Source organism: Strix uralensis, chromosome 3, assembly GCF_047716275.1.
Source record: "Strix uralensis isolate ZFMK-TIS-50842 chromosome 3, bStrUra1, whole genome shotgun sequence".
NCBI classification, from domain to species: domain Eukaryota; kingdom Metazoa; phylum Chordata; class Aves; order Strigiformes; family Strigidae; genus Strix; species Strix uralensis.
In genome coordinates, this window is record NC_133974.1 from 134,965,819 (window position 1) to 134,981,210 (window position 15,392).

Below are 15,392 nucleotides of genomic sequence, written 5' to 3' on the forward strand. Positions count from 1 at the left end.
GGTTTTGCTCATATGATACTTGGAGGCTAAAACTGAACAGAGTATTTGAGCATAAACCCAATTTAAAATTAGGGGAGTGCCATGTCAATAAAATCAGCTAATCAGTTGGATTCAGTTTGGTTTAGCAGACTTCCAGATTTACCCATACGATGGCCGACAGCCAGGAGTGTGAAATAGCAAGGGACTTAATTGTGTGCAGAGCTGTAAAGAAACAGGCCTCTGTGTTACTGATTTAAGATATTAATTAGTTTCAGAGCTTTAAAAAAAATACAAGCTTTTAAAGATGATGTCATGTGTCCTTGTATACAGTTCAGGTATCTACTTGCTCTTCTATTCTCTTAGAGGTTTCCTGAGCAAAATATCCTCTCTCCATGAAAGACTTCTGAGAATGAAACTGCATCCACGCTAGGTATCTCTTACAAAAAGACGTATCATACCTAACTCTTCAGTACAAACCAAAGCTAAAAACTACAGTGGACAAGCTCTCCAAAAACTTATCCCCATCCTGGAATTTATTGTTAATGCAAGCCACAGATTTTCTGTACCACGCATGATATTATTACCTATAATTTCTCTGGTAATTCATTAATCTACACTGCAATTACAACTGTTAAAATATACACCGACATATCCAGTTTGGTGCAAGAGTTGAAAACTGTAGGCTTCTGCCATATGTGCTTTTATGAGCCCTCTACATCTACAGAGCAGACAATGAAACAATGGGTCATATTCTGCTAAAAGCCTTAAGAAGTACCGACATTTATCAACTTCTGTACTTATTTGCTACATGGGGAGAGGAATTACTTTCCATAGATTCTACTATAATGATACTGCTGGCTGCTTATCAGCACCCTTTCTTGCCTCCTTCCTAGCTTTGTAATGTAGCAGTGATGCCTTGGAGGTGAGTAACCAAAAATCAGTAAGAGACCCTCATTAGCAGTATGCACTCCACTCACTCTGCAAACTAAAATAATACGATATTCTTTCATGCTGTATTTTATTTTTCTCTCCAATAAATTCATCTCCTTACAAGGAGCAAAACAACAAAATTTATAAGTCTGAAAACTGGATAGAAGCCCAAAGAAAAGCAATTACAAAAACAAAACAAACAAAAAATGCAAGGCCCTCCAAACTCTAAGTTCTTCGCTAAGTTCTATCTCAAAGGAAGAAATTACTTTATATCTATTTTCTTAAGTTAGTAATTATTTATAAAACTAATAGCTTTCGGCCAGGGAGGACTTGAATTTATGAAAGGTAATTTTAAAAAGGATATAAGGATAATTTAAAAGGATAAAAGAATAATTTTTAAAAGGCAGTAAGTCATTTTAGGCTGCCATACAGACGAGGACATTAGTCATACAAGAAATGTTTTAGCATCGAAAGTGATTTTGTTAGCAGTTCATCTTCAAGCAGCATTGTACAGAGGCAGTCAAGTAGCTTGCAATCTATAAGCTATAAGAATATTAGATCACTCCAAAAAATGTGAACTAGTGATATAAATTTGTAATATAGAGTGAATAGGGATATTAATTTACTGCTCAATTAAACAGAATGCAGCTGTGATAATTCAGGGTCTCTATACTCCTTCCAGTAATTAAAATCTCCCTTTTAATTGGCTGGGTAAAATTCCAGACACAGCCCAACACATTTTGCTCACAGCAAAAAATAAAACACATCAGGTTTTGATCCCATCCTACTTTTAGATAGAATTTGAGGGATTTAATTACATGCAAATTTCATTAAAATGTCAGTATCTGAAGTTGATCACATAAAAATTCTTTAACACCTCAGTTTCTCTTGAAACAATATTTACCCTGTGTGTGTGTGTGTGTGCGCACACGCTTTATTACTGTCTTTTAATTCTGTTCTTTACAGGGATTTATGATGGAGGTCCCTGAACATTTTCTCATCTTAGTTCTATTTCTGAACTACTAATTTCACTGAAACAGAAATATTACTATGTATGGTAATTAGAAAAACCCCAAACAACAAGCCAAATGAATTTAAGATTACTATTCTTACTTTAGAAAGGGGTATATAAGTTTTAAAGACATACTGAAATCTTCCTTAGCAAGGAATAAATACCTTCACCAATCCATTGTATAAGTTTAAATTAGAGGCTATAGAGGATAACTGCATGGATTAATCTAGTTATCTACATTCGATGGCTATAGTTATACAGTGTGGATTAAACTACACTACCTTTTTTCATCTATTTCTAAAAATAGATTTTACGGCAGAAATATAAAAGTTTTCACAATTTAAGCTGGACTCAGTAATTATTTACTGCCATCGATAATAAATGCATGCATTTTATATGCTAGTCATCCTGATGAGTCATAGTTTACAAAATAATACATTTTTAAATGTGGCAACTACAGCTAAAAATCAACTTTTCCAGACCTCTACTGCCAGAAGTCTACTCTTCAACATACTTTGCAGCTACTGCCTTTCTCAAACATCAGCTTTCACCGTCACTGTCTTGACTGTACCAACATTCCACCAAGACAAAAAGAGGAATTAATGTGTAGAAGACCAAAATCATAAATAGCAAGCTTATTTACACAGATCTGTAGTGTGACCTACAAGCAGCTTGCTTTTAAGTTTCCAGTTTGAAATAAAGTATTTAGCACCTGCACAGCTGCTTCTTAGAACAGCTCTTCTGGACTGTGAACAATGTGCACCAGCAAAAATTTTGTTGTTGGGTAGATTAATCAAGTTTCACTTGGAACAAAGCAATAGTTGTATAATATCCTTCAATTCAGAAAAACTCATGGGATCAGTGTGCTGCTATTCAGAAGGTAACAAAATGCAGAAATTAATTATGGTTAACACATAGGCCTTATTCCAAAATCACCTTGTTGTTCTTCACCTTAATTGTCCACACTTTTTAAGAATACAGTATTGCTATCGGGGCAATTTAACAATACCCAGAGGGAAAGGTTACAAGTTGATGCACAGGAAATGGATACAAACTGCTCGATAGCCACTTTATTACTGGCCTATCGCCTTAATTAATCTTAACTATCCTCTTTAGTGCTCCTAGCCCATTTTCCATTATCCCAAGGTCACTTAGGCAGCAGTCATGTCTCAAACAGTACATCGTACAGACTGCTTTTTTCTCCCCCCATTTGCTCCCAAAGAACTTCAGCCTACTCAGGTTAACACCGTGACTTATTTGTTAAACTATCATCGCAAAACATTTTAGAGCATATAGAAAGAAGAAAGGAGGAGTCCAAAAGCTCTTGCAGCTACCATCAGACTCCAGCTATGGTCACGAAGGCCAGCGTTAGTCTAGCGAGCCTTACCATCTCCCAGCTCCTCCCTGGTAGAGAAGAGGAGGCTCCCTGAAGTCTGTGGAAGGGAGATAAGCCCAACACAGATGTGCAGGTTTCTTTAAAAAGGGATTCTCCCTCCACTTAATAGAAGAGAAATAAAGAGAATTAGCTCTCTTGATTTAAATTTATTCTTTGCTAAAATTTTCTGTCACAATATGAAGTGTTAAATTTTCATTTGAAATTCATTTGATACCTGTGATACAATTTATATCCAAAATTCTATATTCAAGAGAGTCCCATATCCAAAAGCAGCCCCCCCAAATTTTAATGACATTCTGAGTGTCACGACATGTGGTATAGAAACCAATTGATTAAACGAAGAAGTGTGGAAAATGAATAGAGGAGGGAAGTGCCACATACAAAAGAAAAAAAAAAGGACAGTGGCACTTCTTTAACACCATTATTTAACAACATTAAACACTCAAAAAATCTTATCAAGTCTCAAAGAGCAAAAAACTGTGTATCCTGAGCTGTCATGGTTTAACCCCAGCCAACAATTAAGCACCACACAGCCACGTGCTCACTGCCCCCTCCTGCAGTGGGATGTGGGAGAGAACTAGGAACAAAAGTAGAACTCATGAGTTGAAATAAAGACAGTTTAATAAGGAAAAGGAAGGGGGGAAAAAAAATAAATTTAAAAATAGAATATCAAAACAAGTAACGCACAATACTCTGGTCAGCTCACCACCTGCTGACTGGGGGCCAGCCAATCCCTGAGCCGCAGTGCCCCCCACCAGTTTCCCCACTGGGCGTGAGGCCACAGGGTCTGGAACACCCCTTTGGGCAGTTGGGGTCAGCTGTCCTGGCTATGCCCCCCCAGCTTCTCATGCCCCCCAGCCTCCGCTGGCCGGGCAGCATGAGTAGCTGAAAAGTGTAAGTGTAACAGCCTTAGCGTAAGGACTGCTCGGCAACAACTAAACATCAGTGTGCTATCAGCATTATTCTCACCCCAAATCCAAAGCCCAGCACTGTTCCAGCTACTAGGAAGAAAATTAACTCTATCCCAGCTGAAACCAGGACATGAGCCCATGTCCAGTAATCTTAATCTTCTAAAAATATCCCGGAAGGCTCCGAGCATCGTTGGATAAGCAACCTTTCCACCATGATAAATGTTAAACCTTAGTGCAGCAGCCACTCCTGTTTCCTCCCGGCGGCTATATTCAAGCAGGTTCCCTGAAACAGCATTACCTGAACAAGTTCTGGTGATACCCGGTGTGAAAACATACCACTTAAGGAATAGGGGTACCTCTTAGTAGGTATACATGTATGCATTACTAGGTAATGAAGTTCTCTGTTGTGCTTTTTTTTTTTTAAATGTTTAATGAATTATTACTTGTTTACCCAATTAAGGATACCCACCTGCCAGACCTATGGTGTTACACTAAACTAACATGCATCTGAGAAAGCAATACTCCTGTCTGTGATTTTAGTGGGCTACCTGCTTCAAGCACCTGCCGTAAAATGCTGCTTCTTGCAACCACACAGCTCCTTGGGTGCAATTCTTTAAAACCCGTTTCCTGGATTAAAATGCCAAATAGCCACTACAGGCTGAAACTAGAGCATGTCTTCAGGATTAGGCTGATGTTAGTAATTCTGGGTTAGATCCCTATCTGTACTATACCATTCCGTTCCTATGCCACAGAAAAGGCCTACAGCTGCCAGAAGGCAATTTATCTAGGCAGTCCTAACTGCCACCAGAGAAGGTGCCGGCTGCACAGACACGGGGGAAACAGAGGTACAGCCTGCTGCAAGGCCACCTCCAGATACTTAACCCAACGGCAAAGAGCAGTCTCTGGCAAAAGGCATTTATGTTATTTACCTCTTGGGAAGGAGGGACTGCATTATAAGCAGTCCTACACAGAATACAGCACAGAACTGCCCATTCTAAAAGCAGCTTGTCAAACCAAGATGGTTATAAGTAATTCCCAGAAATAACCAAAGCTCCTCAGCCTGACAAGTTTTAAAATAGTTCTTTCAACAAGACAGTTTTCCTAAAGACTCCATATAATATCCTTTTAGAGATTTGTGGCCTCCTCCTGTTGCCACATATTTTAAAAAAAGATGCAAACCTCTAGAAGCAGTAGAGCCAGCCCATATGCAGTAATCACTCTGCAAATTAGACCTTGGACCAGGAGCATCATTGTATATTACAAACTTGTTTTACAGCTGCTAATAGGAAGAAGAGTTTCACTGAACAGTATTTCAATGGGTGTTTAAAATAAAATACATAATTTCTAAACTGATGAGAAAGTAATCTCAGAACCCTAGAGGAATCAGGAATCTACTCTAGACCTACGCTAAAATCTTGTTTAAATGTGGCCACACTAGCACATACTCAACACCAGTGTAAAGAGGGTCAAAGAGTGTAACCTGTCACATATACATATTCATCTTGCTCATATTCTGCCAGACAGAAGGACGAAGAGAAAGCTCAACTTTTACCTAATCATAGATTCCAGCATTTGGAGAACTAAGCCAAAAGTTCCTTTAGGTACCTTATGAATAATGTTCAAAAACTCGAGATATGAGAGAAAAAATTAAGGAAATTTACATCTAACATGTTTTCTGGTCAGACAGAAGCTGACTGTGACTAACCTTTTGTTAAATATATCTTAAGGTACATAGAAGAAGGCAGTATGGTCTGACTAGTCAGGGTGAAAGGAAAAAACGTTCTAACTTTGACTGCAAGTAGAGCTGTCATAAACTGAAGGCGTATTTTATTGTCTTGTTTTACTATAGTTAACTTAATCATTTCTGGAATAAACAACATCTCTTTTTATAAAAAAAGAGGGAAGTATTCTACTATCCTGAATTCTTCAGAAGCTCAGCTCATCTTGCCCGAAACTGTTCTAAATACCATTATTTTGAAATTAATATTTGCAAGTAATAATAAAGACAGTATAAGTGTATATGACACGTGCAATTTTTATCTCTGCATATTGAAGACAATTTCTGAAGACAAGGAAGCAGACGTTTTGCATAAATACATGCCCAATTTTGATGTGGATGCATCAATATTAGTATGACTACATATAAAATGTATGACAAGTTAGCAAATTGCATGTAGGATTATCCCTTCAACATTCAGGTCTGCTAAAAATAATGAAGGCACTCAAAATTCCCAATAAAAATTCAGCAAAATCTTTTGCAACAAGGAGTGTTGGGCAACCCAAATAAAGGGGTTGCTGTATCTCCCTCAGAGTATAGTTTATTTCAGATTCTATTTTTATTACCACAGTTTCAGTGTATTCCAATCCATCTGTCAAGAACAGACTTCAACAGCGTCAACAGAAATTATATCAGTAAGATACAGCGTACTGAAGTTCATCATGCTGTTAGCCTGTTTAAAGAAACTTGAAGTATTTTATATTAAAAACACATTAGTACATGCAAAACCTCTCAGCAATAATTCTGAAATGCGAATGTGTACAGCAACACAACACACACTGAAATTGGGAACCACCAAGTCCATCTCTGACTGTCGAGCTGATTCGCTGTGCTGCCAGTCGTGTCTGGTAAGTGCAAAGAGCTCAAGAGGTCACAAAAGCAAACGCACAAGCCAGGACATCACCGTGACGGAAAGTCACGCCAATAGCAATACCTCTTTGTTTCCTTTGAGTAGTACATCATCATTAACTTGTTCTTAAGAACTTGCACAATTTTGTTGAGAATGCAAGGTAGAAATGATGTGAAAACTAAACCAGTAACTTTTACTTCCAGTATATTTGCATAACACATGCAACCCTTTCCCTGCAACAGCACTGACCCCAGACCAAAGCACTGAGATATTCTTCCCTGGATGCATCCAGTGTCACTGTCCCTGAAGATGCAGCAGGGTTGAACCATGTTTCCTTTAGAGATCTCTTGGTTGGTTCATCATGTCTGTCTTCAAGAGAGACATAAACATATGGTCTAGACTTGGCCTTAAGTTCAGGCCTCCCTAAAGCTTTGGAGGTCTCATTCCAAGTCTGTTATAAATACCACCTCTAAAGAAGAATTTAAATTCAACTTGTCTGTTAGACAGAAACTCCAGGCAACTAAATGCTCCTGGGGTAGAAATGCATCTCATGAAAAACAAGCTCCTATTCCAAAGAAGAGTCTTTAAGTGGGAAAAAAAGTAGGCTTTTTTGCTGTTTACCAAGGTTCCTAAAAAAATGAGCAGCAGGCAAGCGAACAGAATACTCTTTAAAAGACCTTAAAACCCCTTCTGCTTTTGCAGAGAAGCATTCAAACACCTGGCGCTGCAGAAAGCATACGGATGCTAGGCGCAAGCCTAGTACTAAAGTCATTGAGGATACCTCAGAGAAGTATTTACGGTACCTGAGAACAGTTCCAGCAGTTTGTCCTTCTACAGAGATATATCAGAAGTACTGCTACAAATATCGCTGCACTTCCTCCTCATCCAAGACTTTTTTTGTTTCAATCAGTAACAACCTCCCTCAAACCAAAACGCCTGTTTGTATTCCCAAATAAATACTACAGCAAAGGAGCTTTTTTCTGCAGTGCAGTACAAAACCAAAACTCTCTTCCATTTCCACCAGCAGAACTGCAGCCCTCGTGTCCTTGGGGAAAAGCCCGAGGCACGGACTACAGCCACTTGCACCTCCTCATCTGAAAAATCTCAGTTGCCAGTTTGCGTGGGGAAAATGTTGGAAGGACATTTGTAGCCCCTACCGACAAAATCCTTTCTTGAGATAACCAGCTACGAACGACTCACCATGGGCAAAAGTATGAATTACTGAAATACACATTATCATTTTTCCATTAAGTGTTAAAACAAAGATGTGATTCTTGCTGCAAAAACCTAATCAAGACTTAGAAGAAAGACAATAAGTATCTGGAAATTGCCTAGATAAATCTATCTGACATCCATTTAGTCAGAAAGAAAGATGGGAGTAATAGTTCATGGAGGTTGATCTCTTCTGTCCTACAAGATGCAGCTTATAGACTTCTGTAAAAATCAGAATTTGTATACTTTTGCAGTAAGTTTTATAGTAGAAAATGGTAATACAGAACTGTCCCATAAGTTCTCCCGATCCTTCTAAGATAATTTGAAATTCAGGTTACTCATATCAAAACATTTTCTCTGAGTTTTTGTCCTGTTAAAACAGCAATTATGCACCACTACCTGATGACTCCTAGTCATCTTAAATCAAACTGAAATAAAATAAAACAAGTAAAAGTTGCAGAGAGTTAATGCAGAGCAAATATTAAAAAAAAAAAACCAAAAACACAACAAAAAACCCCCAGCAAAAATTAAGCTTTGTTTATTTTTTTAAGATACTGTAGGCAGTGGGGGAAAAAAAGGTAAAATAACATGACAGAGAAATGTCTAACTGCAGCATTCCAACATAAGACTAATGCATACCAAAACCTTGACATTTAATAAGCTGTGTACTCAGTTCTGTGTGATAATGAGGGGCTTCACACAAATCCAATAAAAAATTTTAATATACTAGCTGATACAGACTTAAACGCTGTCTTTTTTTCAGCTGTGAAAAGATAAAAACATAATAAAGATTCAAATATTTCTATAGAAGAATACAAGTGCTTCCTGTTTTGTTGGACATGTTTGTTTCTTTCCCATTTTTAAAATGAGTTAAATCAATCCAACGATTTAAATGCTCAAACCTCCACTTGTGATTTTTAATAATAAACACCTTTTCATTTGTCCAAACATGCAAGCAAGCTGTAACTGGGCAAGCAATAGATCTTACTTCTTCTGCTCCCCTATCTGACGTATCATTGGGATGCACTCAGACTGGTCTGCTTAAATGCTGCAGTGAGCTGACAGCCCTTCTCATAGACATATTGCTATAAATGCCTACTGAGTTTCTCTACACTTTTAACCACTCTATGTATTTTTAAAATCACATTCAATAAGATAATGCATCTATATATTCCAACATGTTTGATGCATTAATCTGGGTATTGAAGAAACAAATATTTATAGCAGCTCATGCTCCTGTAAAGACTTAAAATCTAAATGCACCACAACAATCAGGCAAAGCAACAAAGAGTGGCCACCAGAACTTCATGAAATAAATGGCACTTTCCCCTGATTATTTTGAGATTGAAAGCGAAAGAAGCAATAAGCTGATTAGATAAGTTTTTATGGGGGATTAATTTCTCTAATATGAAACTCCTTTAACAACCTACTGTCTCAAAACAGATCCCAAAGCACGTTAGCATGCACAGATCTCAGATCCTGCCTCACCCTTGCTGTTCCAAAGTCACGCCTTCCAAGCTTTCATGGCTTTGCATAGGAACTCGCACAGCATTTGCGTAACAAACAGGTCTGGAATTTCTGTTGTTGAACATCTCGGATGGCTTCATTGCTACTTTGCCATCTGTTAGGTCACTGTATTTCAGCAGTCCTGCATGTGCACCTTCTGTGACTAAAGTCCAGGTTTAGCACGAGCCACAGACAGCACAGCCTTCCTTTTGATGAGAAATGACCACAGTAACTTCAACATCACTCTGTCACCATCACCATCCAAACGGTACAACTAAACATAAATTTAAAGTATTTTAGATCCCTTCAAATAAGCACCACCCTGTAAACAGAAATAGTGTTATAATACATGATTTTAAATAAAACTATTAACATACAATTTAGATATTTTAACTCTGAGATTTTGATTTGCATACCTCTGCCATCAATTTACTTATTCCAAAGTTAATTTACTACACGCAACAACATACAACATTGCTTCAAGCGTATTTCTTTTTTCCCAACTGCAGAAAGACAAGAAAACGTGCAGTCATGTTCCAATACGCATCCTGTCTCCTGAAACGATCGATCTAAAGAACAAACCAGGCCTCTAGTCACTCTCGCTGCCCAGTAAACCTCATCGCCACTGGCACATCCGCAATTTTAATCTCAGTCTGTCAGCACCGCGGAACACACACACCAGTGTACTTCCAGGAATATTCCGATATTACATTGTAAGCAGCCTTACATAAACAACATGCTTTGGTATCCACAGATGGCAGGGTGGCTTTCCAGGTACTGTGCCCAGGCAGCACACGCTGCACAGGCACCTGAGACAGGGACCAGTCTCCTGTGGCCCTCTGTCTCACCAGTGACTTGCCTGAAGGCAACTGTAATGCGAAATGTGCTTTTGTAAATGCAAAAACTACACCATAGCAGGTAACACAGAAAACTGGGGTATGTAAAAAGCACAGGTGAAGCCTTCAATATGCTATCAAAGGTGTTCTCTCAGTCAGTTTGGACATATTCAGGAAAACTGTTCAATACTGCAGAAATTCTTGGAACCACAAGAACAGGAAGATATAACTATTACTACACCATTGGAAAAAGTTCTCAAGGTTAGGAACCTCTGATTACAAATGAATTCTGTAAAACTAAACAAAATTGATTGTATCTAAATTATAATGAGAATTATCTCAACTGGTTATGTTTTTATTTTTGCTGTTTTCTGTGGCAAGCTTTTTTGGCTTTCACATGCAGAAATTGCAGAAAAGTAATAGGAAAGAACTGCCCCCCCTTCACCATGTCACTGAGAGCCAAAAGAGGACTCATCTAACTGCTGGCTGTTTACAAGGAATGCACAATATAAAAGTAAGAAAACCTTCTGTTCTTTTGAACATGTTCAATTACTGTCAAAACTAACAATCCCGTCTTGCAAGCGGTTGTACTCAACATAAATCCTACACTTGTGTGAGTTCTGTTGAAGGCAGTGACGCTGCACGGATGGCAAGACTTTAACATACAGCCGCTACAATGAGCTGCTGCACAAGCCCACTTCTAAATTACTCAAGAAGGAAAACAATCCCCATACGTTAATATTACAGCTTCTGAAACCTATTCCTGCAAAGCACAAGTGACCGAATGCAATGAAAATCAGTTACGTGCATAACGATATGTCTATAGCACACTTTCTCCGTGAAGAAGTTGCAATAGCTATGCTTTTGGATAGCTGTCACACATCAGCTACGATGCTTCAGCTAGATCCCATTTCAAGAACAATCAAATGTCGAGCTACCGTGCAAGACACGTCATGAGTGCTCTGTGGTCTGTAACGCAGAGCTCAGGGTAGCCGTAGGGCTCACAGCTCAGAGAAGGGAGGAGTGTTCTAACCTTCACCCCCCTGAGCTGCTCGGCTGGACTCCACAATCAAAGCTTTCATTTGGGAAAAAAAGAGCGACAGAGAAGAACAGGGTGTATTTCATGCTCTTCGATTATAAAGTAAACTTCATAAATGACATGTCTTTTTAATCTCCAAACACAGTGCATCAGGAGCCTTCAGAGACCAGAACCAGGGCTATTCATTTCAACCATGTGTTGATCCTCTTTTACAATGGCAGCACATGTTAATCAATACCATTAACTAGTCCACAACGAGGTAACATGCAAGAAGAACTATATTATACAACTGGAAGTAACAAAAGAATCACAGAATACTTTAGGTTAGGAGGAGAGCTCTGGAGGTCACCCAGTCCAACCCCTCCACAGAGCAGGCTCACTTCAAAGTTAAAACCGGGTAGTTCAGGACCTCAGCTCATCATGAAGTTAAGAAGGAGGAAGAGCTGGGAAGCACAGCACCTTATAGCGGCTTCGCACACACAACAGAGTATTCAGAGCTCGCTTGCTCATGCTCCGAACATCTACCTTATCAGCTGAGTGCAGCACGTTAACTTCCTTATACAAACAGAACTTATTTTTCAAATATAAATCTTGGAAAAATGGCATTTCTCCATTAATCCAATACAGTCTGGCCTACGTTAGTCCAAACTAAATTATGTCCAACTGCATTATCTTGATACAAAACAGGAGGCAGAACCATTAAACTTGTGAAAACACATTTAACATACACTTTTAAAAATCTGACCTTTTCGCCAAGGACAAATATTCACTTTCATGATTTAAATAAACACTTCAAAGTAATACACAGGTCCTCAGCCTTCTGCATTGTGGGTTCAACCACTTTTTTTCCACGAAACAGTATTCACTGAAACCTTTCGACACAGAAGGCGCTCACGGCAATCCTCAGAAGCAGATCTTCCCACTTCAGGGTCTTGCAGTCTGAATGATTTCGCAGTACCTTCCAAAATCTGTAAGTTTCCTTTTTCTAAATTTTATCTCAAATCTCTTTGGAAATTGCAACCTGTTGGACTGCAAATGTAAGCACTAGTCTTTATAAGTTGGTCTCAGGCAAGTAAATACCAACAAAACCAGAAAAATTGGGTAAGTACATTCATTGCATTCATCTCAATCAGACGATAGCTCTGAAGCCTGAAATGTGACAATTTCAATTCCTGCATTATTAGCCATATCAGTGATAACCACACCAGGAACCAAAGACTTAAAAGTACTTATAGTGGTGGGATATTACGTCAGTAAGGACTTCAAAGTGCATCAAAAGCAAAGGAGGCAACCATTACCAGGTGCAAACAATAGAATATTCTGGCAGCATTTTGGAGAGCCTCTACTTCCTTAAACCACACGTGACAGCAACATTTCATGGCCACTAAAAGCTGAAATCAACTGTTATTTGGGTCCTGCTCATGCTTTCTGGACGCAAATGTTTCATCCTTTGTTGAAATTACAGTTGTCCTACAGCATTCTCATCTTGTTGCAGATCAGAAACAAAACTAACCTTTCCAAAGCTTGATTTGGACACAGAGCGAGTCCCTCAAAACACCTGCTAATTTGAACAGGTGGTTGCAGTTTTCTTTAATGAGCAGAACAGGCACAGGCTGTGTCAAACTACAAACATCAGACACTCATATTCTTTCTATTCCCATCGTACATTATAGATGTGACACTGCCAAAAGCAGCCTTAAAGGGCATAGAAGCTGTACGATACAATCGGTTTTGGGAGGGAGGGGCTGTCAGGTATAATCATTGGGACGTTTCTTCCTCAGCTGATGGAATATTAAAAAAAAAAAAAAAGAAAAACAAAAAGAGAGAACCAAAGCATCACTGTCCAACCAAAAACCAGTGGATATATGTAGATATGTAGTTGTCTCTTGACAAATTATATTTCTAGTATTCAAACATAAGCTCAGAAATATCCAACTGTGTACATGGATTACACTTCCTATTCTGTAGAGAATCAACATTTATGTCCATACAACAAGGAAAAAATTGCATTTCATGATACTGCCGATGCATCTGAAATACTCATTCTTCTCTGAAGGATCTGGGCAGCCAAGTGTCTATTTGAACAGCTTTTTGGAACTGATAATACCTTTGAAACCAGAATAAACTTTTATGCACATCCACTGTACTTCATAAAATGCTATTGCTTTAACACATTATAAAGAGGAGGAAAATGCTGCGGGGATGCAGAGCAGCCAGAAGTTCCCCCTGGGAAAAGGGGATGGTTTCTGTAAACAAGGCTCGAGAATGATTATAGGACTATTAAGGGATTTTGCTACTGAGTGTCAAAACTCTGCCTTCAGCAGATGTTTCCTCAGCACTACCGCACCATGAGTCACCTGGGACTGTTCTGGTTTCACCTCATCAAGAAAATGCTTCATTCATGCTGGATTAGGTGAATGGGGAGGGCAGCTGTCAGCTGTGCTCAGCGGAGTGTCATGACCATGCAACACCCTTCCTAAGGATATTCTAGGTTCAGATTTCTGTCATAAGGTAGTACATACAACATTCATTTTCTATTGTCTGTGTTTTGGTCAGATTTTTTACATGGCAACCTTGAACTCTGTAACCACATTTTTACTGTGTTATTTTGTGACGTGCAGTAAGATTAATATTTCTGCAGGACAACAACATCAATTAAAGCCACTTTTTAGGCAGAATTTAAGAGAAAGAGACAAAAAAATGGTCAGACCAGGAGCAAGACCTGTGCTTCTGTAGCCATCTTGCACCAGCAGGCTTGGGATTTTTTGGCTGGAGTACAAACAGCTAAACTTCATTTTGAGTGAAATTTTCCAAATGATATTGAAAAAAAAATAGTTTGAGCTCTGTGCCAAATTTATGGCACTCTTGTGCTGGGATCTGCTGAGTGTAGAGAGAGCTACACCTGCCTTCTGTAAGATCAGAGCCGGTGAGCTGGGGTCCCAGCTCTGGGAAGATTAAGGTGCCAGATCCACAATTTTGCAGCACTGTTGCACTAAGACCTTCCCAGCACACTTCCATGCCATAAAGAAGTGCTTAGCTTTTGGTGCAGTGCAATAGAAAAACTTACCTTCGCTCTTATTCTTGCAACATTTTGAAGCTTTGCTGCAAAAATAATAAAAATCAACAGTATCTAGAAACCCAGCTTTCACCCAGACTGCTGGTAACAAATCCTGAGCCGCTTTGAAACGACAGGTACAAGCCGAGCCCTAAGGAGCAGGGAGGGGGGATTCTGCCAGCCCTACATTCTCCTCCCTTCCCTTTAAACCCCACCCCACCCCACCACCAGAAAAGTCAGCCCCCTTACCTGATAATATCATCGTTGTGCCCGAGGAAGAATTTCTGGCTGTGCTCTCGGGTGTTGTAGACGACGCCGACTCCGGCCACGAAGTAAACCACCTCCTTGCCCGCCGTGTAGTACAGGTTGTTGCGGCACTGGTGACCCCTGTACCCGTAAACCCACTCCAGACGGAGCTGGCATCTAGGAGCTGTCCGATCCGCCATGATAACCAATCCCCTCTCCCCACCAGCACGCACAAAACCTAGCGCTGCCCCTCCTTCCCTTAACTCCTTCCCCCTTCAGGGGTTTCCCCTTTCAAATGTTAGCGGGGTCCCTGCCCAGCCGCCGAAGCTTCAGGTGGCACTTCCGAGCGACGATGGCGAAAGGAAAAACGGATTCGCGGATCAGGGCTGCCGCCGCTCCCACCGCCGCGCTGCCACCATAATCTGCTGCTGCTGCTGCTGCTGCGGCGGCTGCTGCTGCCCAGGACGAGCAGCTGCCGCTTCCCCGCTGCTGCGCGACCCAGGCAACTTCTTGAGGGAGAAGGGAGATCGCAAAAATACACCTACATATGCAGCAGACAGGGCTTTTTCCTTCCCAAGGCAAAGTAACTTCTGTGCGTCACCACCACCACCACCTGCCAAAGACTGCCCGCTGCATCTCCTCT

At 39.9% G+C, this 15,392-nt stretch overlaps 1 protein-coding gene across 3 annotated transcripts in view; it reads right to left on the bottom strand.

Moving 5' to 3' along the window:
• Positions 1–14,949, bottom strand: part of EML6 (EMAP like 6) — a 119,174-nt gene extending 104,225 nt beyond the window's left edge. For all 3 annotated transcript variants that reach the window (XM_074864519.1, XM_074864518.1, XM_074864517.1), the window contains exon 1: positions 14,753–14,949. In XM_074864519.1, coding sequence (XP_074720620.1) covers positions 14,753–14,949 — 197 coding nt within the window. The remainder of the gene's footprint in view (positions 1–14,752) is intronic.
• Positions 14,950–15,392: the final 443 nt, after the last annotated feature.